The sequence below is a fragment of the Cervus canadensis genome, chromosome 13 (assembly GCF_019320065.1).
Source record: "Cervus canadensis isolate Bull #8, Minnesota chromosome 13, ASM1932006v1, whole genome shotgun sequence".
Lineage (NCBI taxonomy): Eukaryota > Metazoa > Chordata > Mammalia > Artiodactyla > Cervidae > Cervus > Cervus canadensis.
Genome location: NC_057398.1, coordinates 1,345,420 through 1,368,273, shown reverse-complemented (window position 1 = coordinate 1,368,273; position 22,854 = coordinate 1,345,420). Strand labels below are relative to the sequence as shown.

The following is a 22,854-nucleotide window of genomic DNA, read 5'->3' as shown; positions in this document are numbered from 1 at the left end:
AGTGTGATGGTTAATTTTGTGTGTCAACTTGGCTAAGCCATGGTACCCAGAGATTTGGTTGAACGCTATTGCAGATTTTTCTGTAAAGGTATTTTTTAGATGAGATTAACATTGAAATAAACAATAGATGCTGGCAGGTCAAGCCCATGACCTGCCATGGTGTGGTGGGCCACGTCCAATCATGTGAAGGCCAGAATAGCAAAAAGATTGACTTCTAATAAATAGGGAGTTCTGCAAGCAGGCGGCCTCTGGAGCTGGACTGTGACCCCTTTCTGGGCCTGCAGCCTGCCAGTCCATCCTGCAGGCTGTGACCCTGTCAGCCTCTGGAGTATCATGGACCAACTACTCTCTCTCTGTATGTCTGTACACGCACACAGAGATGGGGTGGGGGGAGTGGGGGGAATCCTATTAATTCTGTTTCCCTGGAGCTTTTCTTCAATTCAGGATAAAAATCTTAAATCCTTAGCCCACATGGCTTTACAGCCAGCTTAGCTCACCGAGTGTGTGTTAGCTGCCCAGTCATGTGTGACTCTTTGTGACCCCATGGACTGCAGCCCACCAGGCTCCACTGTCCATGGATTCTCCAGCCAAGAATACTGGAGTGGGTTGCCATTTCCTTCTCCAGGGGATCTTCGGGACCCAGGGATCAGCCGTGCATTGCACACGGATGCTTTACCGTCTGAGCTACTACGGAAACCCAGCTCACCTAGTGTCTCTGTACAAACTGGGAAAAACCACCGCCTCTAGGCAGATGTGGCTCTGGCCCAGGCCCAGGGCTTGGTGGGTGGAGCCTGGGTGCGCTTTTCCTCCTAGTTTGATGCACAACCTGGGCAACCGCTCGGAGCGGCCCTGCGTCCCGGGACCCCTGCCGGCGGCTCCAGTCTGCTAGACCCTCGCCTTCTGCTCACCCCACACACCAAGCTCCCTCAGCTCCCAGACCCTCCCAGGGTCCTTTGCCGTCGGGCTTCTGTGCATCCCGTCGCTGCTGCCCTGGGCTCCTCTCAGGCCCCGACCCCCGGTTCCCGGCACAGCCCCCTCGGGCAGGCAGTGCGGTCCTCGGCCGGGGTCAGCCCCCGGTCCCCTCGCTGGGTGCTGTGCGCCTTCCTTCTCTGACCCTGCAGCCGAGTGCGCGCGCCTCTAACTCTGGGATGCCGGGGGCGCTTGCACTTTGACCCGCCGGGGGTGGGGAGGGGGGCACTAGTAGGGGCTCCATCAGCGTGGCCCGAACCGGCGGGGAGCGAATGAATGACGGGCGGGGCGCCGGCTCAGTCAGCCGCAGGAGGCCCCGCAGCCCCCCAACGCGCCCCCCGCTCCCGGCCGGTCCGCCACCCGCGGGAGGGGCCCGGCCGCGGCCGCCGGCGGCCCGGCGAGGGGGAGGGGGCAGGGCCGAGAGGGCCCGGGGGTGGGCGCGGCGCCCCCCTTCGCTCAGCCTGGCTCTCCGGGCGCGGAAGCCGCCGGGCCGGCCGGAGCGCGCGGAGGGAAGGCGGCCCCGGGCCCGGGAGGAGCCTCCCCCGCCGGGCCGCGGGAACTGGCGGCGCGGGGGACTGCCGCGGCGCGCGCGTCCGGAGGCGGGGGAGGCGGCCGGCACCCCCGCGCTGGGGTCCCCGCGGGACGCCCCACCGCCGCGGGCGCCTCCCCGCCCCGCCGCGCGGCCCCGCCCGGGCTCCCGAAGCGGAATCTCAGGTCTCTGCTCGCGTCCTCCCCCTCCTTCCTCTGGGCCTTGGTACGCCCCAGGGGACAGATGTCTTGGGATCTTTAACATTTGGGATGCTGCGAATGCCGAAGTTAAATGAAATACCTCCGGGGCGGGGAGGCCGGGAGGAGTCGCGGAGGGAGGAGAACCGGCCTGGACGAGCAGGTCCCGAGGCGGCGAGGCGCGCGCGGGGGGCGCGGGGGCAGGCGGGCGGCGCGGGACCTCCATGGGACAGGTAAGGGGAGCGTCGGGGCGCGGCGCGGGGGCCGGGGCGGCTGAGCCCCCACCCCCCGGTCCTCCGCCGAGGCGGAGGGGGCCCCGGCGGGCAGTGGGCGAATTCGCCGGGGGGTGGGAATTCCGAATCCCTACCGAAAAGGCGCGTTTCCGTCTCCTCGACCTTTCTCCTCCGACCTTCCCCACGCCTGCGGACCCCCTGGCAGGTTCCGGGAAGCCAGACAAAAGGAGCCGAGCCTCGGGCCGCCGGGACGCGGAGGGCGCGGTGGGGGAGGGGAGCGGGGTGGACCGGACAAAGGGGCTTTTGGAGGCGAGCCTAGAGGTCTGATTCCAGGGCGCATTCCAGGCCGTCGTGGAGTCCGCCGTCCCTGCCCACTCCCCCGTCGCTCGCTGGAGGCGAGCACCTTTCCCAGCGGGAGGGGAGCACAGGGGAAAGGAAACAGTTTAAGGAACCGTCTCCCACCCCCTGAGCCTGGAGGGTCCCGGGATGACTCCCTCCTTTCTCTTTTCACTGCTGGAAAGGGAAGACAGCCGCTGACCACCGGTTCGGTGACTGTTGAAATTTTCGGAGTCCCCAGGAGTGGTCTTTGCTGGGTGCTGGTGGGGATGGGGGGTGGTCACACCCCCTTGGTTTAACTTCCAACCTCGTGTGTCACACGGAACTTACAGGAGGAACTTTAAAAACATTATGGAGAAGGGGGTGGATGCAGGAGGTGGGAGAGTCCTCTGATTCAGGACTTATCCTTAGGAAATGAAAACCCAACAAGGGTGCAGCTTCTCCTTTCAAAGATCAGATTCCAAGTATTCTAAGAAACCCCACTTCCTCACCGACTGGTGGTCCTGGTGGTGATGCTCTGGCATGTGGGTCTCGGGTGTTGGCTGGAAGCAGAACGCTGCCATCCAGCAGGCCTCTGGAATGCCCACCTCCCCCCGGGCGCCATGAATTGAAGGGCATGGAGTCCAGGGAGGTCCACATCTTGGGGTTCTTGAGAGAGCTGGGTTGCCAGTCCCACTCCGAGCCTCACATCCTGCTGGGCTGGGAAATGCTGTGGGTGAATTTGAGGGAGCACAGGATCTTTTTTTTTTTTTTTTTGGAGCACAGGATCTTTGAGGCTTCAGCACCTGGACTGATCCTCATCCTTCTCTTCCTGAACTCAGAGATGGGGCGTTACCCAAGGACAGGGTTCTTAACTGGGTCCATGGGCATGGAAAAGACCCTGATGTTGGGAAAGACTGAGGGCAGGAGGAGAAGGGGATGACAGAGGATGAGAGGGTTGGATGGAGTCACCGACTCAATGGACATGAGTTTGAGCAAACTCCGGGAGATGGTGAAGGACAGTGAGGCCTGGTATGCTGCAGCAACAAATGGGCCCCTGGAGCATCGGTGGATAGAATGAATTCCGAGGGTCTTGTACTCAGATGGGAAAAGGTTTATTTTTCATCAGCCTTTACTGAAAGTTAGCATTGCCTTCAGTTATGAAGACAAGACGCCGTTGGCAGTAGCTGTGATTTGCCGCTAGTAGATGCCAGAGGGTGTCCTGTCACAGAGCCGCTGTGACGGCTGTCTGGGAACCCGGGGTACTGCCGGTGGTGCAGCGTCGCCAGACTCCCGGATCCTGTTTAATATCAATAGAGAAACAGGTATAGTTTACTATGCTGTCTCGTTTTTAGAACTTCATTTCACTATAATCGATTCTCTTAGTGATTCTCTTCATCTTATTTAATGTATTAAAACATATGCTACAAGCTGATTCCAGAAACTTCCATCACCTCTCCTTGCTGGGGGGATGGGCAGGGTGGAGGCCGGGTGTGCCTGGGGTCACCTCCTCTGTTTGTTTGGGAAGACTGACAAACCTGGAGCGGGTGGGGGGGGCTGCCCCCTGCTGGAGCCCCTCAGCCTCAGCCTGGGAAAGACAGGGGTGATCAGCCTGAAGGGCGCTGGCTCGCACTTTGGAAAGAGGGTGTGTGCGGGAACGGGAGGGGCCGCCTGTGTCCCTGACACGGCTCCATGGGAGCCCAAAAGCATCCTTGGGGTGACGTCCTCTGTTGTCCCTTCCCAGGGGGCTGGGGGAGGGAGGTGGTCTTGGGGCTGGGTGTTGGGGAGCCATCTGGAAATGTGTGTAGTGCTGGGACCAGGGGCGAGGGGCGTGGCAGGGAGGGCGGTGCTGGGGGAAGCCTTGGGGGGTCTCTGGTGGGCGGCACCTGTCCGGCTCCTTCCTCTTGCGCTCTGCTCGTGTGCTTAGGTGCTCGCTCGTTCCTGCTCTTTGCGACCCGGCGGACTGTAACCTGCTAGGCTGTTTCAGTCCACGCGATTCTCCAGGCCAGAGCACTGGAGTGGGTAGCCGTTCATCTCTCCAGGGGCTCTTGCCAACCCAGGGATGGAACCGGGGTCTGCTGCCTTGCAGGCGGATTCTTTACCAGCGGGGCCACCAGGGAAGGCCTTCTTCCTGCTGGGGATGGACCACTTGCTGCCTTGGCCCTGCTTCCCCGATGCAACAGGCTGAACTCCAACAGTGCTGGCTTTGCCTGAGGGTCGGTGGGGTGGGGACCCGGGGGTTCATGAAGTTCCACTTTGGGCTCTGGACCCCGGCGTTTGGGGCGTGGGCTCCCCGGGGCCCCAGCGGCCCTCCTGTGGACTGGGGGCAGGACTGGGGTTCAGGGCAGGCCCTGTGGGGCCAGACGTCAGTGACACACGGCGGGTTGTGGCCTTGATGATCCTGGAGATGTCTGGGGTCAGAGGAGGGAAGAGCCTGGCCTCCTTTGGGAGCCCGGAGCCTTCCCGCTTGGAGTTGCAGGGTCACGGCCCGGCCTGGCGTTTCTAACCTGGCTTGGCCTGGGCCCCACTTCAGAGGAGGGGAGCAGGGACCCGTCTTGTCAGCAAGCAGGTTTCTCGCTGGTGCTCCCCACGTGTGGGCGCTGTGCATGTCGGGAACCTGGGGGGCGGGCAGGGCCCTGGAGGCCCTGAAGGCCTGACCCTGCTGCCTTCTCCTGGGGTTCCTGCGGGGAGCCCTGGGTCCCATCCCCCGCTGCCCCCGGAAGTGCAGAGGCCCGAGCTGCCTGGGCGGCAGGACTTGTGCAGGGAAGGGCTTGCTCACCGCTCCTCCCTCTGACTCAAGTCGGAACAAGTAACCTGGCTCCCCTGGCCCAGCAGCCTGGGAGGGACGCGGGCGGGCCCCGGGAGGGCCAGCCATCGGCCGTCAGCGCGGAGCCACCCTAGGTCAGAGCGTGGGGCGGCTGGGGACGCCCTGAGGCCACACGCCGGGCCCCTCGGCCCCCTGACCGGGACCAGGGGGCGCTTCCCTGACGCCTGGACGGAAACCTGGACACAGGTGAGGCGAGGCGGCCGGCACAGGCCTTTGGGGCGAGGAGCCAGCCGGCTGGGAGCGGGCCGTGCTTGTGTCTGGGGCACAGGGGGCGGGGGTGCTCGTGGGCTGAGACGAGGCCCCGATGCGCTGGTTCCCGGGCCTCGCTTGGTTCCTGCGGGGCAGGGGAGACAGGCCCAGGGCCCGGCTGTGGGCCATGTTTGTGTGGGAGAGGGTCACCGTGGCTCTGCTGGCGGGAGAGTGAGCAGGGCGCCCCTTCCTCCGCCTGCACCCCTCCTGTCCTCTGCCCTCTCCTGGGGACACTGCTCACTGGGTGGACGGCTTAGGACCCCAGATGGGGTCGCCGCTGGGGCTGCAGGTCTGGAGGGCAGGGAAGGTTCCTGTGTGGAGAGGCAGGGATGGTCCCAGAACTGTCTTTCTCTCGGTAGCCCTCAGGCCCTGGGGGTCCCCCACAGGCTTCAGTCTCAGCCTGGCGCTGGCGCAGAGGCTCACGTTCAGGGCGGGGAGTGGCCAGCACCTGGGGCCCAGTGTTCAGTGGTGAGACGGGGACCCCGGCAGGTGAGGTGAGATGAGCTCCCTAGATCCCAGCGGCGGCGGCAGGACCCAGGCTTGAATCCCAGGCTCCGAAGTCTGTGCTGGAGTCAGGGGCCCAGAGTGCCCGCCCCTGACCTTGGACGGAGAGATGGAACCCCGAGGGGACTGTCTGGCCAGCCCATGCCCTGGGTCCCCACCAACCCCGCTCGCTCCCCGCAGCAGGACAGGGGCCTGAGAAGCCGGCTGAGTTGGCACCGCTTCCCAGGGCGACTCCTGAGTGGTTAATAATTAATTAGTAAGTGTGACTAATTGATAGCTTCCCTCCCCTGGCCAGGCAGGCGTGCTCGCCCAGACGGCCTCGCTTCGTCGCTCAGGCCGGCTGAGCCCAGCGTCTGGGGAGGCTCAGGCTGGACGGGGGTCGGGGGAGCTGCCTGCCCTCTGTCTACCTCCAGCTCCAGGAGGAAGGAGCGTCTGGGAAGGACGGACTGGGCAGAGCTCGCTCACCCTGAGTGCCCTGGTCTGGGTTCCTCTCCGCGGCATCTCTGCGGAGGGCCCACATGATCCCGCCGTTCATTCTCTAGGCCTCCCTGGAGGACTGGAACTCCGACCTGCAGGCACAAATTGTGTTCAGGGCTAGGCTTAGCTGATGCCCAAGGTGCGCTGCTGGGCCGTGCTCTGACACAGGTCTGCACGCAGGGCAGCGGGGTGCTCCCCGGCCTGCCTGGCGGGGTCCCTCCCCTCACCTGCCCTGCAGCCTCCGAGGCCGCCTCCTCTCCCCCCAGCTGCCCACCTCCCCCGCGCCGCGGCGTGCCCCGAGGAGAGGCAGGATAAGCTCCAGACAGAAACTCGGAAGGACTTTTGGACTGTTGCTCAACGGCTGACTCAGTGAGGAGGTGGCTGGCTCTCCTTCCAGGCTGCCTGCCGGGGCCCCACCCACCCTCCCCACCCCTGCCGCAGCCAGCAGCCCCGGGCTCGGCGGGGACAGCAGCCACCTGCAGGGGTGGCATGGTCCCTGGTGCTGGCGGACGCTCGCCTGGGAGCACTCCTGAGCTGCTTGTTCGCTCCCGGGCCGGGGAGGCAGGGTGGCCACGGCCTTCCTGTGCCCGCGCTTCACGGCTTCTGCTCTGGTCGCGCTCCGCTCACACACACAGAGACACACAGACACCCACGTCCCCAGACACAGACACACAGATACACACATACACCCACACCCACAGACAGCCACCACCCGCAGACACACACATATCCACAGACACACACACACACACACACATGTGCGCGCTGGGTCTCCTGGCTGGGGGCGTGATGCCCTGGACTCCTCCCCTCCGAGGGGTCTCCCAGGCATCGTGGGCAGCCCAGAGCTGGCAGGACGCTTCGGTCACCTGCCCCTGATGGACGGCCTGGTGCAGACAGAGCAGGGTGCCTGGCCGTGCGCCGCGCCCTCCCAGGGGCAGTGGGCATGGTGCGGCTCCTGGCACAGACAGTCCCCTGCCGATTGGTCGTCTCCCCCGCCACCCCCAGCCCCGTTTCATCCGCTCCTTTTGCTTTGCTTATGGTTTTTCCCCCCGGTGTCACGGTCCCCAGGGCCAGCCCTGCTGTTGCCCCCCGGCCTTCGAGGCTTCTCTGGGAGGGCAGCCGTGCCTGTCTAGCCTGGGCTGAGAGTCCACCCAGGGCCGGGTCACCCCAGCACTGAGGCTGCCCCACCCCCAGACTCCCTCCCCCAGAGGCCGGGTCGCCACGCCGCAGCCCCACCCTCACGCATCCGACTAATCAGCTCTGTCTGGAAGCTCGGGGCTTTACCTCTGTCATTTTTTGTTGTTCTTTTAAAAGCTGGGGAAACTCCAGGCCACCTCTGTGTCCCGGCCTGGACTGGGAAGGGTGTCAGTCCCTCCTCCTCCTCACCCCCTCCTCCCAGAAGCCCACCATGGACAGCAAGGACGAGGTCAGCGACACGGACAGCGGCATCATCCTGCAGTCAGGTGAGTGGGTCAGGCCCCCCAGTCCCCGAGTCCTCCAGTCCCCGAGTCCACGAGTCCCGGGCTCTGGGCCCCGAGGGGCAGACACCGGAAGGGCTGGAAGGCTTTCCTTGCTAGGGGTCTGGCCGGGAGCATGGGTCCTGTCTGGGCAGGTAACTGTAGCACTCTCCCTTGGCTCCACGGTCCCTCAGAAGCTGGAAAATCTTATCTGGTTGGGGTGAGGGGCTAAGGCTCTGGTCGGTGCAAGCTGGTGGGCCCATTGGGGACTGGTTTGGACGGAGGACCAGAGAGAAGAGGTGTGGGTGGTGTGTGTGCGTGTGAGAGAGAGCAGGAACAGCAGCAGGGAAGGCAGGCAGTGGCCGTGGGTGGAGGGCGGGATGGGAAGGGGCGAGCCCGGGTCACAGCCCGCCCCGCCCCGCACAAGGCTGGCGGGGCGGCCTGTCCTCCGAGCTGTCACGGGGCGTCGGGCAGCAGGAGACGAGCTGGTTTGCGGCTGTGACATGGGGCCATGGCAGCCGGCCCACAGTCTGGACAGGTGTGAGACTGCGAGCCCGCGTGTGCACCCCCAGCCAGGACCAGCTCCCCTGAGCACATGGCCCTGTCCCCAGTAGGCCCCGACAGCCCGGTGTCCCCCGCGAAGGAGCTGACCCACGCCGTGCGGAAGCAGCAGCGGGCCCTGGAGGAGCGGCTGGAGGCCTGCCTGGAGGAGCTGAGGCGGCTCTGCCTGCGGGAAGCGGTGAGGGCCGCGTAGCTGTGGGTGGGGCTGAGAGCCGGGGGGCCGGGGGGGGCACAGCTCTCCCTGGGGGGGCCGACAGCACCACACGGGGGAGGGTCTGCGGGGGCCACGCGGACGCAGGCGTCCCGGGCACCGTAACCTGGCCCATACAGGTGCCCGGCCACGGGGAGCAAGAGGGACAGCCCTGGACGCGGGGCGGGCGGAGGTGGCCGGGGCCGCTGGGGCCAGGTGGGCACGGGTCACGCATGCCTGCTGGACAGGCCGCTGCTGCTCCGCCCAGGGCTGGGCCTGCGAGAGCCACCTGGCCTGACCTCGTCCTGCCCCCCGCCCCAGGAGCTGACGGGCATCCTGCCAGCGGAGTTCCCCCTCAAACCCGGGGAGAAGGCCCCCAAGGTCCGCCGCAGGATCGGAGCTGCTTATAAGCTGGACGAGTGGTCCCTGCACAGGGAGGTGAGTCTGCCGGGCGCCGCCCGGGTCCCCGAGGGAGATGGCCCTGTCCCCAGGCCACCGTCCCGCCGCTCGGGGCGCTTGGCTTCTGGTGGACGGGTCCCCCGCCCACGTGTTACCCACAGGGGCCTCAGGGAAGCCCTGCCTGGGCAGATCTGGAAGGGCCAGGGCCTCAAGGGAGGACGCTGGGCCAGTCCCCCCAACGGCCGAAGGGCAGCCGGCCTGGACGGGTGGGTTGCTCGGCTCCCCGGCTGTCCTCCCCTTTCTCAGCTCGGGTGGAGGGCTGTGGGGGTGGATCCGGCCCTTGGGCCCCGCCCGTGCTGTGAGGGTTGCAGATCCCCTGGGCTCATGGGCCCATTCCGTGGGAAGGGAACGCGTCCGCCTCGGCCCCGCCCCCGCGGGGCTCTGCTGGAGGCTGCTGGCTGGGTCCCCGGGGCGGGCGGACGGGTGGGGGGCGCTGCCCGGGGTCGCTGACCGCGTGCTCCCCCAGGACCCGCTGAGCGGCCTGGAGCGCCAGCTGGCTGTCCAGCTGCAGATCGCGGAGGCGGCGCGGCGCCTGTGCCGCGAGGGGAACCTGGGCCGCCAGGTGCGCCGGCAGCGCCAGCACGCGGTGCGCCTGGAGGAGGAGAAGCTGCGGCAGCTGCAGCGGCGCCTGGGGGAGCGGCGGGGACCCCCGCCCAGCCCGGCGTCCGGCCCAGGTGAGCGCCCGCCCCGGGGGACCGGGGGACCGGGGGACCGCCCCCGCCCCGGGCCCGCCCCGCCCAGACCCTCTGCAGCCCCCGACCTGAGCCGGCCCCACCCCCTCCCCGAAACCCCTCCCCACTTAGAAAACAGCCCGCTCCTCCCTTCTGCTTCCTTCTCGAAATACACCGCCTGGGCAGGGGCCTCGCAGGCTGGCTGCTTATCTCCAGGGCGTGTTCAGCGCTGCTGCCCCCCAGCCCCCACGGCGGTGGCGTGAGGCTCTACTGTCCGCTCTGGGCGCTCCTGAGGGCCGCGATCTGAGCCTGTCTGCTCAGGGGACCACTTCGGGGCCCGCGGCTCTGCTGGAAGTCCAGCCCCACCCGCGCACCTGCCATCCCAAAGCCCCTGCAGAATCTAGACCCGCGGGGTCCAGAGCGGCCCCTGCTGTCTAGTTGCTGAGCCTCAGGCCAGGCCCTGAGCCCAGTCCAGTCCCTGGATGGCAGTTGGTCCAGCTCAGCGCCTCTCCCAGTGGGAGGATCTGGGCCCTCGGTGCGGCTCTTTCTCCTGACGGAGCCCAGCTTGTCCAGTCAGTCCTTGGAGGCCTCCCTCCTTTTCCAGCCCCAGGGCCTCTGGCCCTGGGCGCCGCTCCCCCAGGCCTCTCCTGGGCCCCGGGCCTGCTGAGGGCCGGTGGCTCTGCGTGGAGCTGGACTGCAGACCTCCCCCGGCTCCCCAGCTTCCGCCCCCGGCCCTCAGGGCGGGCTTCGTGCTGGGGCTGCCGCCGAGCCCGGAGCCCTGGTCCCTGTGCGGGCCCCGCGGCGGTGCGGCCGGCAGACAGTCGTCTCCACGCGGTCTCAAGAGCCCTGCCGCCACGCGTCGCCTCTAATTCAGGGGGAAAGGCTGTGCCAGACACCTCGCAGGTCCCCGCAGCCAGGAGTCGGGGGCGAGCAAGGGGGGCCTCCACGCGATGGCTGAGCCGGTAGAGCCAGGAGACAGGGAGCCGGCAGGGCTGGACAGCGACCCCCCCGGCCCCTTCCCTTCCCGACCGCACCCGGGACATGGCCTCCCAGCAGCTGACCGGGCACCGGAGCCCCGAGGGCCCACTGGGCCGGTGGGGAGCGGCCACGTCCCGTCCGTGTGTCTCAGCGCCTCCTGTATCCCTTCCCGCCTCGCACCGTCCCGGGGGCTCTGACCACAGGCCTGCGGTGTGGGCGGGGGGCCACCTTCGTGACGATGACGCTTCTTGTCGGGAGTGCGGAGCAGGCCAGGACACGCCTGAGGCTTTGGCCAGCCGTCCCTGGGAGACGGAGGCAGTTACGTAGTCCAGGGGAAACAGCCATGGGGAAGGGACCAGCCCAGTGGTGTTTTCACCCTCCTGATCAGAGACACAGGCCTGCTCTCCACACGCAGTCCTGTCCCAACAAGCTGCTGAGGTCCTGGGTCTGATGCCCTGAGGAGGCTGAGGTCCTGGGTTCCCGTGTCCTCTCTTGGGAGCCCAGGAGGGGGTGGCTGGAGACAAGTCATTCCTGTGGCTCCTCTGCCCAGCCGGGCTCGCCCTGAAACAAGGAAGTAGAGAGGAGTTGATAATTAGTTAGTAGCTGAAAGGTGTTTTGAATTAAAGAGAAAAAAAAAAGAGCAAACAGACTAACCAAAAAACTAACAGAAATCCACCCACCCTCGTGGTTATTCAATTTGCAAGTGTAACTGTGCCAGGTGAGGAACTGGCCCCCCGCAGGTGCCGGGGTGCGGTCCTGTGCGGGACTCACTGCCCACGGGGAGCCTGGGAGAGCTGCCCCCCGGCACTGATCTAACACAGCCGGTGCTCGGGACGCCTCTGTGGGCGGACAGCGCCTGCTTTTAGCGACACTAGTAGAATTTCTCGGGTGATGGAAATGTTCCAGGCCCATGTGGGACTGTAGGGCGCTTGGATTGTGCCTGTGTGGCTGAGGTACTAAATTTTCATTTTATTTAAAATAGCCACGTGCAGCTGTTGGCTGTGGGTTGGATGGTGGAGCTTTGAGGGTGCTCCGTGGGGGTGAATGCCCTCCGCCTGGGGTGTCCTGCTGCCGCTGCGGGGCCAGGGGCTCAGTGTGGCCAAGGCAGTGAGCAGCCCTCGGGAACCACTTCAGGGGCCTCCGGGTGCCCCCCGTGCTCTGCGCTGCTCAGTCCATGGAATTCTGATTATGAGGATTTGGGCTGACGGTGGGGGGATGGCTTTCTTCCCAGACCCTGTAGTCAAACCCGAAACACACGACTCTCACCCCACTGCACCCCTGGGCTGTGACAGGAGCAGTCCCACAGCGTCTTCAGCTGACATTGGTGAAACAGAAGTGTCTCGATTCCTCAGGTTTTTGTAAAAGATCAGAGAGGCTGGGAAGCAGGATTCAGGAGGAGGACGTCTCCCCAGGTGAACCCTAAAGCACAGAATGGTGTCAGCTGAGCTGGTCCAGCGGCATGGTTTACAGCCTGCTCTGTCTGTGTGAAGGTTCTCGTTTTTTTTTTTTTTTTAATGATGATATATTGATGGCATAATGTCCACAACAGTTTTTTCTTTTTTTCTGGAAAAAAAAAAAAGTTATTATTTATTTGGGCTTCCCTGGTGGTTCAGATGGTAAAGAATCTGCCTGCAATGCGGGAGACCTGGGTTCCATCCCTGGGTCGGGAAGATCCCCTGGAGGAGGGAAAGGCTACCCACTCCAGTATTCTTGCCTGGAGAATCCCATGGATGAGGGGCCTGGTGGGCTGCAGTCCATTTTTAAAATGAATGATATATTACTGGCATGATGTCCACAACAGTTTTTCTTTTTTAAAAAACGCACTATTTATTTGGCTGCGTTGGGTCTTCTTCGCAGCACACAGACCTCTCCCTAGTCACAGCGGGAATCTTACTTTCCTGAACAGGACTCAAACCTGTGTCCCTGCATTGGACGGTGGATTCTTAACCACTGGACCACCAGTCCCCCTGCTTCATTTAAACTGAGGAGCAAAGACTGACACACTTCTGTAGCGGTCCAGAGAGTAAATCTTTTAGGCTTGTGGGCCGTATCGTCTCGGTCACCACTGCTCAACTCTGCCCTCACATCATGAAAGCAGGCAGACGTTACGTAAAGAAACTTGTTGCTGAGTTTCAATGAAACTTTATAAAATAGCCAATTAACTGGGTTTGCCCCGTAGGCTTGCCATCAGCCAATCCTTGTTAGGATTTTCAGATGGCTGGAAACTAAATCTTGACGTTTTCTGAGTAAGGACCTCTGTACGAGAAGCTAGCTAACAGTAGGGCCCATAAGTGGTGGTGGTGGTGAGCCAGACTGGTCAGACTGTCTGGGTGTAAATCTGACTCAGCCACCGAATGCCAGATCGACCTGAGCTGTTTTATCAGCTCATCCAAGCCTCCGTGGCCTCAGCTATTACACGGAGACGGAGATGTAATCTCACAGGGTACAAAGCACTGAGCAGAGCCCAAGAGAAATATTAGCTGTCGCGAATTTGCCCTCATCCTGTTCTCAGCCGCGGTTGAAAAACGCTTTGAGTTCCGTCCGGGTCATGTCAGGTACAGACCCAGGGTCTGAAGTTTCGATTTGCTCAAAGTGAAAGTGTCAGTCGCTCAGTCATGTCTGACTCTGCGGTCCCATGCACTGTAGCCCACGAGGCTCCTCTGTCCGTGGGATTCTCCAGGCAAGAATGCTGGAGTGGGTTGCCATGCCCTTCTCCAGGGGATCTTCCGACTCAGGGGCTGAACCCAGGTTTCCTGTTTGGCAGGTGGGTTCTTTACCATCCGAGCCACCAGGGAAGTTTGTTCAGGGGCAGCGGCAAATTCGCGTCCTCTGACTCCTGGGTCCCCAGGCTGTGCCCATACAGAAGTGCTCCCTCTGTGAGTTCCGGAGGCTGCCCCCAGTTCAGCCGGCCAGACCGCCCTCGAATTGTCCCGGGACCCACAGTCCCAGTTCCCACTCACACTGCTCTGTGGGTCTCAGGTTTGGGGTCCTTGAGTTGCATTCTATTTGTGGTAGCAGAAGACTACAGCAAGTGAGTGAAATTGCTACAGCACAGTCTAGAATGACCCTGCCTGCCTTTGCCCTCCCCAGCCTGGAAAGCCTGGCAGCGCAGGGAGGGTCTGGGGAAGTGGAGGCCCAGGGCGTTGACAGGATTCCTTGAGGCTGCAAAGCTAGTGACAGGGCCTGCGTTAAAGGCAGATTTCCCATCTCCTCACGCCGATCTTCGGACTTTTTTCTCCTTCCCAGTGATGAAGTCACACCCGGCCGGCGTTGAGCGCTGGTCTGGTCGGTGTTTGCTGATAAGGAGTGCCCTCAGGAGTGGAGGGGCGGGCGGGCCTGCCAGCAGTGCAGGGGGCATTCCTCACCCACTCTTCTCCTCTTTGGCCACCCCAGAGCTCAGTGCCTCGGATGACAGCTCCCTGTCGGACGGGCTGCCCCGGGAGGAAGGTGAGAGGGGCTTCGGGACTCTTGTCAGCTGGGCTTCTGCGTGAGTTTACTGGAGACTTCCCTTAGTGAGCTGGGGGGCGAGGGGTGCGGGGCGGCCAGAGTCTGCTCCACGGGGTCGCTGAATCCCACGTGCACCCACACACGTCTGCTGACCGCGGGGACGGCAGGCCCATCACCGGTGCCAGCGCTCAGTCAACCGGCGGGAAGGAGAGTCCCCGCAGAGACTTGGGTGCCAGGCCCCTGCTGTGGCCTGATGCTCAGTCTTCACTTCAATGCTCACCATTCACAGCCTCAGCCGCTGCCCTTTGTGAAAACTGGGCAGCACCAAGGGAAGAAGCATAGTTCATAGACTGAGCACCCTGCCTGCAAACCCTAAAGATGCTGGGGTGGGGGGGTCCAGGTGGACCAAGAGGGTGGTGCGGTCCTGCCCAGGGGAGGGCCCAGGACAGTCAAGAAGACACACACACACAGGCACAGTGTGACAAAGAAAATAGGGAGACAGGAGGTCAGCTGCAGACGTGACACCAGGGGCAAAGGATAGAGGGTGAGTCCAGTGAGCCAGGAGAGTCAACCTGGGGAGGCTTCCTGGAGGGAGCAGGTGTGACGTGGAGCCTTGAGGGAGTGAGTCCCTAAGGGGAAGAAAGTATTGTGGAGCATCTGGGCCCAGAGCCACGGCCTGGCACAGCCGGACAAGCAGCCACGGGAGGAGAGCAGGGAACAGGCTGCGGAGGTTCTAGTTGGGCCGGTTCCCCCACCGCTGCCCTCACCAGGCTTCTTTCACCCGCAGAGGCACCTCAAGTGCCAAAACCTCCCCCGGAGGCCCCAGATCCACCCTCCCGGCCTCTCCCGCCCCAGAGCCTCGAGGGGCTGCAGCCAGCAGGCCCTGAGACGGGGGGCCTGGAGCGGGCCCCCATCCAGAACAGCCCCTGGAAGGAGACGAGTCTGGACCACCCCTACGAGAAACCCAGGAAGTCTTCCGAGGCCGGAAGCGAATCCAGGTCAGGCGGGAGGAAGGGAGGGCTGGGGGCAGGTGGGAACTGGGGGAGGGGGCGTGGCCGGGCACGGTGTGAGAGGCTTCCTGCCCCCACCCGCCCCCAGCCTTGTGATGCTGTGGGGCTGGCACCCCTGGGTGGAGACATTCCCGATGCTGACCCGTCTCCAATCCCTCCACTTCCAGCAGCCCGGCCAGCACCCCGCAGGATGGGCCGAGCGCCTCCAGCCTGTGGCTGCTGGAGCCCGCCTCCTACTGCGTGGTCCCCATCCACAGTGTTCCTGGGCAGCGGCAGGGCCGTACCAGTGCCCCGGCCACCCCCGACATGCAGGGCAGGAGGGGCCATCCGCAGCCCCTGAGGTAAGAGCCAGGCCCCCCCAGCCATCCTGGGAGCCTGGAGGGCGGCGGCTCCCAGGGCTCTGGGACACCCGTGGGCGACACGGGGCTTGTGCAGTGGCTTCTCCTTGAGACTCTCTCTCAAGCACCTCTCAGCAGAGGCTGCGCCCCGACGGGCAAAGCGAAGGGCGAGTCACTTATGAAGCAACTTGTTTTCTCCCAGAGACTCTGGTGTGTCTCTTTGCATGACCTCCCCATCCAGAAGACCATCTTGTTGGGGGAGGATAGTGTCTTGGTAGGGACTTTTGCGTTGGTCTGTGACTGTTTGGTCTTGGTCCCTGACGATGGACAGGTCACGTTTTCGCTTGATGTCTAGTTGATTCTCACTCCTTGGGTAGTTATGTTCTGTGAAGTCGCCACAAACCCCTGCTCCCTGGGACACACAGGGTCACAGCTGCTGGCCTGTCAACGGATCGACCCGTAAACTTGTTTTATGGAGTTTCTGTTGAAAGACACCTTATCTAATATATAGCACTGACTGAACTTGGGGCCAGCAGCCAGAGAATTCACACCCGCACGGAGCTCATCTAACCCATGTTTTCTCCGTAAATCATGCCCCAGCTTCCTCATGCTCCGGACACCCAACAGCCCTGCAGCATCAGCTTCAGGGCTGTCTTAATCAGTGAAATCACCTACAGAGGCATAAAAACACGAAAGCGTGACTCTAAATAGACTGTGGAAAGGGCCTCTGTGTGCAGGGTGAGAGCTGCGATCTCAGCTGGGAGAGCCTGTCGGGCAGCTCAGAATCTTCACCACCCTGTGTGTGTCCACATGTGACCAGAGAGTCTGGGAGTGTTGATTTGGAAGTTACAAATGCATTCGAGCAGCAGATGAACCCGCAGATACAGAACCCATGAACAATGAGCACCCACTGCGCCCTCCTTTCTGAGTCCTCTGCGCTCTGGGGCTGGTTTCAGCCATCACCACTTGATCAGTGATGATGCCAGGGATGACGGGCAGTGTTGGCCACGCCCTCCCAGGGGTCCAGGGCTGCCTCAGGAGGTGGCTGGGTTCTCATGTCAGGTTAACTGCCCATGGGCAGCACTGAAGTCCAGCAATGCATCTTCTAGTGTACATACCCCGGCCTTTAACACAGGGCCTGTGTGCAGATCAGTGAAAGGCACCCCCTCTGGATGGGCAGGCCTGCTCACTTCCAAGGGTCTGGCAGGGGGACAGTGGATTCCGGCCGGGCTGGCTGTCCTGGGCTGGTGTCCCAGGGAGGGCCAGCTGCATGCAGCCACCCTGCCCCAGCTGACTGGGGCCGCTATACAGAGCCCCTCGCCTGGAAAGAAGCCACTGTCTCCCAGTCTGGAGGCTGAGGTCTGGGCCGCACGTGCCCGTGGTGGTTTCTCCCTTGGCCTCAGCCCTGGGCTCTCTGCCCTTGACCAGCTCCTCCCTCGGTGCCACAGGCCAGTTTTAGGCCTTCATCTCAGATGCTTGCGGGTGTCCACCCGGACAGATCATGTGGGCGAAATGCCACTGGACCACTTGCACCTGAGATGGCTGAGACCAGGAGGCAGCTGTGGCCGCCTCGCCCCAAACCCGGACTGGCTAGGCAGTGGAGCGGGAGGGCGTTGGGTGCAGGAGGGGCGTGCGGGACGTTAGGTGGGCTGGGCGATGCCTCGGTCCCTAGACCCCCGGAGGCACGGCTAGCTCAGTGTCCCCCTTCTCCCTGCAGGAGCGACCCCTTCCGTGCGGGCCCCGACGGCCGGGGTCGCAGCGCCCTCCCGCGGCGCCGCCCCACTTACTACACGGTGACGGCGCCGGAGCCCTGCTGTGCCCGCCCCGCGCTCACTCCGCGCGCCGCCTGCCACTCATGCTCCGAGGACAGCGGCTCCGAAGCGTCCAGCCTGTCGCACCCCACGCCGCCCGGCAGCAGCAGTCCCGACATCTCCTTCCTGCGGCCCCTCTCCCCGCCCGCGCCGTCCCGCCCGCCCCGCGGCCCCGCCGGCCCCCGGCCCCGGCCGCCCCCCGCCTGCCTGCGGGCCACGCGCTACGTGGTGCTGGCCGAGGGCTGCCCGCCGCCCGCCCAGTGGGCCGAGTGGGGCCTGGGCCGCGGCGAGGACGTGGGCCCCCCGCGCTGGCAGCGCCCGCCGCCCGCCCACAGCCGCGTGGCCCGGACGCCCTCGCTGCGCGACCACCCAGCGGGCCGCGGGCTCAGCAAGGCCGCCGTGTCCGAGGAGCTCAAGTCGTGGCACGAGCGGGCCCGGCTCCGGAGCGCGCGCCCCCACTCGCTGGACCGCCAGGGGGCGTTCCGCGTGCGCAGCCTGCCGCCCGGCGCCGACAGCTTCGTGCGCGCGCCCGCCCCACGCGGACAGGTACGCGCCCTGGCCCGGCTCTCCGGGTCCTGCGGTCCCGGCTCGCCCAGCGCAGAGCCCAGAGCCGGCAGTCCTGGGGCCCGGCAGCCCTCAGCTAGGAAGAACAGCCCCTAGACGTTTCCTCGCGGCTCTGGGAAGCCCTTGGAAGACTCGCCTGGGGGCCTCCCGAGTTTGCCTGCTCAAGAGCACATGCCCACGTGCGCTGGTGGAGGTGACCCTCCCAGACACCTAAAACATCTCCCCCTAATGGCTCCACTGAGTATCTACCAGACAGGCCTCTATTCATAATCCGAAGTTCAATCCTATCACCCCCAGATTTCCTGACTTGAGGTCCCAGGACAGAGTCTGGAAAGGGTTTGCAGGAGGCGAACCTGTGGCCACCAGTCAGCTCCTCGCCACCCCCACACCCTTCCATCACCCAGCTGAGAAGCGAGCTGACTCGTGGTTAAGTGCCCAGGCCCTGATACAAGTCAGCCTTGCCCCTTAGCAGTCAGGAGGGGGCAGGTTAGTCAACACTCCCATCATCTGTCACCCCCTCTGTAAAGCGGGAGCAGTAAAGGACCCTTCCCCTAGGGGCAGTACTCCATGTGAAATGATTAGAGCCCTGTATGGTAAGCCCTGGATAAAAGGTGTTACTGTCACCTGGGTGCCCGAGGCCAGGGATGGGGTCGGTGGGCAGCTTGTAGGTGGAGCACCCCAACATGAGATAGGGTGGCCGCCCTGGTTTCTGTGCCCAGTTTCTTCCTTCTGCAAGAGGGGCACCATGCAGGAGCCTTCCTTTGTTCTTGCCCCCTGGTACAGAGGGCCATGCTCCTGAAGTCCCGACAGGCCGCTTCCTGAGACCCGAGGTTCCTGCAGGCCCTGCGGCGCCTCCCTCCCCGCCCCCAGTTCTCTGGGCTGCAGCTGGCCTCCCGGGCCTGGCAGCGTCCTGGCTCCAGTCCCAGCCGCACCCTCCAGCTGAAATGAAGTGCCTTCCTTCCCACGAGCTGGGACCTGTCCTTGGCCCAGGCCCAGCCCAGCCCGATGTGCCAGATGGGAGGGTGATAAGAACTGAGCCCAGGATACAGGGGCAGAGCAAAGGTCAAGGTGCCCGTCACACCCCGAAAAGAACTGGGGCGGAAATGGATAGGGCCATCTCTGGGCCCAGAGAGCCTCCGGGGAGGCAGGGGCTGGGTGGCTGGGCTGGTGCTGCCGCTGGTCAGCAGCCTTCAGGGACGAGGATGGGGTGGCCAGGCATGCTGTCCCAATGCCTCTACCTGGTCTGCTCACCCGCCTCTCCTTTCCTCCTGGCCTGACAGGTGCCCACGGTGTGCGTGCTCCGGAGATCACCTGAGGGGGCCCCGGTGCAAGTTTTTGTACCTGAGAATGGCGAGATAATGAGCCAGGTGTAACCCCGGGCTGCAGACGCCCCGGCCGGCTGAAGAAACTGTTTCCCAGCAGGGCTGGGGCTGTGACTGCCCCCTCTCGACACCCTCTTCAGCTCCCTTCCCCCATCGCAGGTCGATGACCTGGAGCTGAAACTTTTTTTTATCAGTTTTTGTTCAAAAGCCCTGGCCTAAGGATTTATGTTTGTGGTTTGTCCGCACAATCCCTGTGATATGAGGATGCTTTATTCCCCAGAGACTGGCCTACTGGATGTGAGGCCTTGCCTCTGGCTGGTGGCATCTCTCCATGTGCCAGAGGGGTGGCAGGGGATGCCTGGAGCAGAGAGGGCCACGGAGAGTTCCCCCAGCGCTCTGGAGAACAGCCCTCCTGCCCCACTACCGCTGGGGGCGGCACCCCTGTCCCCAGTTCCCAGCACTCCGGCCATCGGGGTGTGCGCGTCCTGGCCTTTCTGTGCTCTGTGATGCACGCGCCGAGGGCTGGCTTAAAGGTCAGTGTGTCCTGGTGGAGTCTTGTCTTCCCCGGCCCTGGTTACTGTGCACCTGTGTCCTGAGGCCCCCAGCACTGACCCAGGCCCAGGAACCTCGGGTCCGAGGCCTCTCTGGTTGGGAGCATCAGGAGGCCCAGGCTGGGGCTGGCCACCTCCTCTGGGCCCCGTGAGGACTTGCAGGCCCCCGCCCCCTGACGTCTTTTTGTCGTAGTCCCAAGAGCCAACACGGCACACGTGCTTTGAGAAAGATGCCCCTTTTGGCGTGTGCCCGGGGCAGGAGTGTTACTGCTTCTCCCCACCCATGTACCTCTGTCCTAAGACCAGATCTTCTTGAAGGAGGACAAGTCCTGGCTTTACAGACATGGGACACTCGCCCTGCAGGTGTTACTGAACTGTCCTAGCACTGAGACTTGAGGCCTGGCAGCTGGCCGTGCCAAGCTGATCTGTGGTCCCAGGCTCTTGTCCTAGTAGGGCCTCTGCTGCCTGGTCAGAGCCCCAAATGGGGACCCTGCTCGCAGGAGAGAGCTGCTGAGTCAAGGCCAGGAGGGGCAGGGCACACTAGGCTGACTCTGCCCACATGGCGTCCTCCGTCTGCAGGGTGGAAGCTGGGGAGATAAGGCCCCGAGAACATCCTGACCTGGATGAGACCCACTTCTCCCACCGCCTGGGCCGCCTGGCTGACGGGTCAGGAGGAGGGAAGGGGCCTGCGGAGAAGCCTGCATCCCTGCCCTTCCTGGTCTGGGGCCACCTGGGCACAGCCACCCACCCCCTGGTCCTCATGGAGCACAGCGCTCCTTGGGTTAGCACCCCACATACCTGTGTGCCCCGCATGTTAACTTATTGCTCCCGTGTGATGCCCGGTGCACCTGAGAAGCAGCTGTGTCCTCGGCTGTGTGGCTGGAGCTGTGGGGTTTCCGTGCCAAAAACTCCAATAAACTCTGTACTTTGTGAGGCCGAGCTGGTGAGGAAGGTTCTTATGCGCCGAGTTTCCAGCTGATGGTCTGCCCAGGGTGGTCTGGCCAGGGCCCTGGGGAGCAGGTGGGTGGGAAGTGTCTGGGCAGGACGGGAGGAGGAGTCAAAGCTCCTGGGTCCCCCCCCACCTGCCCCACCAGGGCCCAAGAAACTGGCCTCTGAGGGTCCTTCCTGAGGATGGGGCCGTTGCAGCCCTTGGAGGTGATGGGCGTGGTCCGGTGGTGGGCGTGGCTCGGTGATGGGTGGTGCTCAGCGATGGGCGTGGCTCGATGATGGGCGCGGTTTGGCGGCGGGCGGTGATCAGTGGTGGGCGTGGCTTGGCGATGGGCTCCTCCACATCCCAGAGTGGAGGCCCTTGTGCGTAACAGACCCAGCGCCTGTCTCCAAAGCCGGAAGTGGGGGGGTCCTTCAGGCCGGGAAGACAGGACTGCCACGTGACCCTGGGGCGAGGGAAGCCAGGTCCACGCCCGCCCTGCAGGGGCCGCTCTGGAGCCGGCGCGGCGCCCTCCGGAGGCACAATCCCGGAACCGGGTGGGCCCAGAGCTGAGGCACTTCGTCAGGTGAGGGCTCCCTCCACCGCCCTCACAGCATCCCCGGGCAGGCCGGGCAGGTGCCCCGGGCCCGAGGGGCTGGGGCTTCAGGGCCTGAGGCGCCCCACGCTGGGGCGGGCTCTGAGGGGACACGGCCAGCATCTCTGGACCCCCCAGCCTCAGACCTGGCCCGCTTCGGCCGGGCTCAGTCACATGCTGTGGGTGCTGTGAGGAGGGAGGCCCAGGGAAACCATGACCGGTGTCAGGAACCCCAGCGTGCGAGCCGAGGTGGGTGCGCCCCGGCAGAGGGAGCGCCGGAGTCCGGCGAGCAGGACAGGAGGAGAGGCCAGAGGACACGGCCCCCGGGTCTGCACTGGGACGGAGGCGGGGGGCGCCCCGGCTGGGGGACCCAGCCTCCAGGGCAGGTGGCGGTTCCCTCCTGCCCCATGGGCAGGACCTGGGCAGGCCTCGGGGCACTCAGCCCCCCAGCCGCAGGGCAGACACGGACTGTGAGTCGGGCCAGGGGTCTGGGGCTTTGGGATTTCAGCAGCAGGGCCTCCCGGAGGCAGAGGGCCTGGAGGCCGCCTCCAAATGAAACGTCCCCACTCAGGGAGAGCCCTGAATGAAGATTTGTAAGCAGGTCTGGGGCAGGGGGTGGGAGGCAGGGCCCTTCAGACGGTCCCCATCTTCCCAGGGTGGGGTGAGGGGGGCCAGGGTGGACCCAAGCTGGCACCGCTCAGGCAGTTGCCTGTCTTTTCTGGAAGCCTGACCTTGCTGCTGCCCAGGCGAGCCAATGGACTCCCCTCCTGACCATCGTGGAAAATTAAACAAAGTCACCTTTTCAGGACTGCCTGACCGCGTCTCTGGGAGCCCTCACTTGGCGGGTGAGTTACCTTGGGACCCTGCCAAGTCTCGGCTTCCAATGCCTCAGACGTGATGGTACTGGATGGCCCAGCCCTTGCTGGGCACTTGTGGATGGATACAAGTTTGCCCACTCCTGGCTGCCTGGTAGCTCAGAGCTCTGGTCTCTGCACGACGGTCCCTTTTCAGACCTGCCTCCCCGAGGGGCCTGGAGCTGGATGGGGACCAGGATGTCGCCTGGGACTCTCCACCGTTCGGGAGAGCCAGGGCAGACCTCTAGACCACCAGTGTGCCAGCAAGTCCCCGACCCCAGCCCTGGCCTCCAGACTCTTCAATCCAGCCCCAGCGACATCCCCTGTTTGGTGCCTCGTCAGCTTCTCAAGGGTTTCCCTGGTGGCTCAGACAGTAAAGAGCCTGCCTGCAATGCAGGAGACTGGGGTTTGATCCCTGGGCTGGGAAGATACTCTTGAGAAGGTAATGGCAACCCAGTTCAGTATTCCTGCCTAGAGAATCCCATGGACGGAGGAGCTGGTGAGCTACAGTCCATGGGGTCGCAAAGAGTCAGACACAACTGAACAACTAACACACACACGTATCTCAGATCCAGCACGTCCCAGTTGCACTGCCAGCCCCAGACCTGCCCCACCTCGCTAGCACAGGTCCTCAGGCCCCAGGTCGGTCTGCACTTCTGTCTTTCTCTCACTCACCCCCAGCGCACTGCTTTCCCTCTGGGGCCTGCCTTCAACACAGATGCAGAATCTGACCACTCATTCCTACCATCCCAGGTCCAGCCCCTGTTTCCTCTCCCCTGGATTATTACCATGTGACCTGGCCACCTCTACCCGCCCCT

The 22,854-nt window shown here is 64.0% G+C and overlaps 2 protein-coding genes across 8 annotated transcripts; one reads left to right on the top strand and one right to left on the bottom strand.

The window, feature by feature from the left end:
• The first annotated feature begins 1,559 nt into the window (after positions 1-1,559).
• On the top strand, positions 1,560-20,592 carry INAVA (innate immunity activator). Of its 5 annotated transcripts, none has more exons than XM_043486047.1 (10): positions 1,560-1,683; positions 7,615-7,763; positions 8,369-8,496; positions 8,830-8,946; positions 9,434-9,641; positions 14,001-14,063; positions 14,851-15,061; positions 15,241-15,414; positions 17,129-17,768; positions 19,067-20,592. In XM_043486047.1, the coding sequence occupies exons 2-10, from the start codon at positions 7,709-7,711 to the stop codon at positions 19,157-19,159; spliced, it is 1,689 nt and encodes a 562-aa protein (XP_043341982.1). In that variant the 5' UTR covers positions 1,560-1,683; positions 7,615-7,708; the 3' UTR covers positions 19,160-20,592. The 5 variants fall into 5 exon arrangements, with proteins under 5 accessions (XP_043341982.1, XP_043341983.1, XP_043341980.1 ...); XM_043486048.1 differs by lacking the exon at positions 1,560-1,683 and adding an exon at positions 1,735-1,928 and having other exon boundaries at positions 8,372-8,496; positions 14,010-14,063; XM_043486045.1 differs by lacking the exon at positions 1,560-1,683 and adding an exon at positions 1,768-1,928 and having other exon boundaries at positions 8,372-8,496; positions 15,244-15,414.
• LOC122452441 (collagen alpha-1(III) chain-like) lies at positions 3,349-7,460 on the bottom strand. 3 transcript variants are annotated; one of them, XM_043486050.1, is made up of 3 exons: positions 6,528-7,460; positions 6,289-6,392; positions 3,349-3,543 (listed from the first exon to the last, which is right to left on the bottom strand). In XM_043486050.1, exons 1-3 carry the CDS (start codon positions 6,789-6,791, stop codon positions 3,444-3,446), a joined length of 468 nt encoding a protein of 155 aa, XP_043341985.1. In that variant the 5' UTR covers positions 6,792-7,460; the 3' UTR covers positions 3,349-3,443. The 3 variants fall into 3 exon arrangements, with proteins under 3 accessions (XP_043341985.1, XP_043341984.1, XP_043341986.1); XM_043486049.1 differs by having other exon boundaries at positions 6,575-7,460; XM_043486051.1 differs by lacking the exons at positions 6,289-6,392; positions 6,528-7,460 and adding an exon at positions 4,751-5,118.
• Positions 20,593-22,854: the final 2,262 nt, after the last annotated feature.

What these genes read in the sequence shown, in the direction of transcription:
- INAVA (XM_043486044.1), top strand. Translation starts at nt 1,768, where the DNA reads ATGCTGCGAATGCCGAAGTTAAATGAAATACCTCCGGGGCGGGGAGGC. An exon ending in GCGGGACCTCCATGGGACAG is followed by an intron (nt 1,929 to 7,614) that starts GTAAGGGGAGCG and finishes TTCTTTTAAAAG; the next exon opens with CTGGGGAAACTCCAGGCCAC. An exon ending in GGCCATCCGCAGCCCCTGAG is followed by an intron (nt 15,415 to 17,128) that starts GTAAGAGCCAGG and finishes TTCTCCCTGCAG; the next exon opens with GAGCGACCCCTTCCGTGCGG.
- LOC122452441 (XM_043486049.1), bottom strand. Translation starts at nt 7,129, where the DNA reads ATGCCTGGGAGACCCCTCGGAGGGGAGGAGTCCAGGGCATCACGCCCC. An exon ending in CACGCCGCGGCGCGGGGGAG is followed by an intron (nt 6,393 to 6,574) that starts GTGGGCAGCTGG and finishes TTGTGCCTGCAG; the next exon opens with GTCGGAGTTCCAGTCCTCCA. An exon ending in CCCAGACCAGGGCACTCAGG is followed by an intron (nt 3,544 to 6,288) that starts GTGAGCGAGCTC and finishes GATATTAAACAG; the next exon opens with GATCCGGGAGTCTGGCGACG.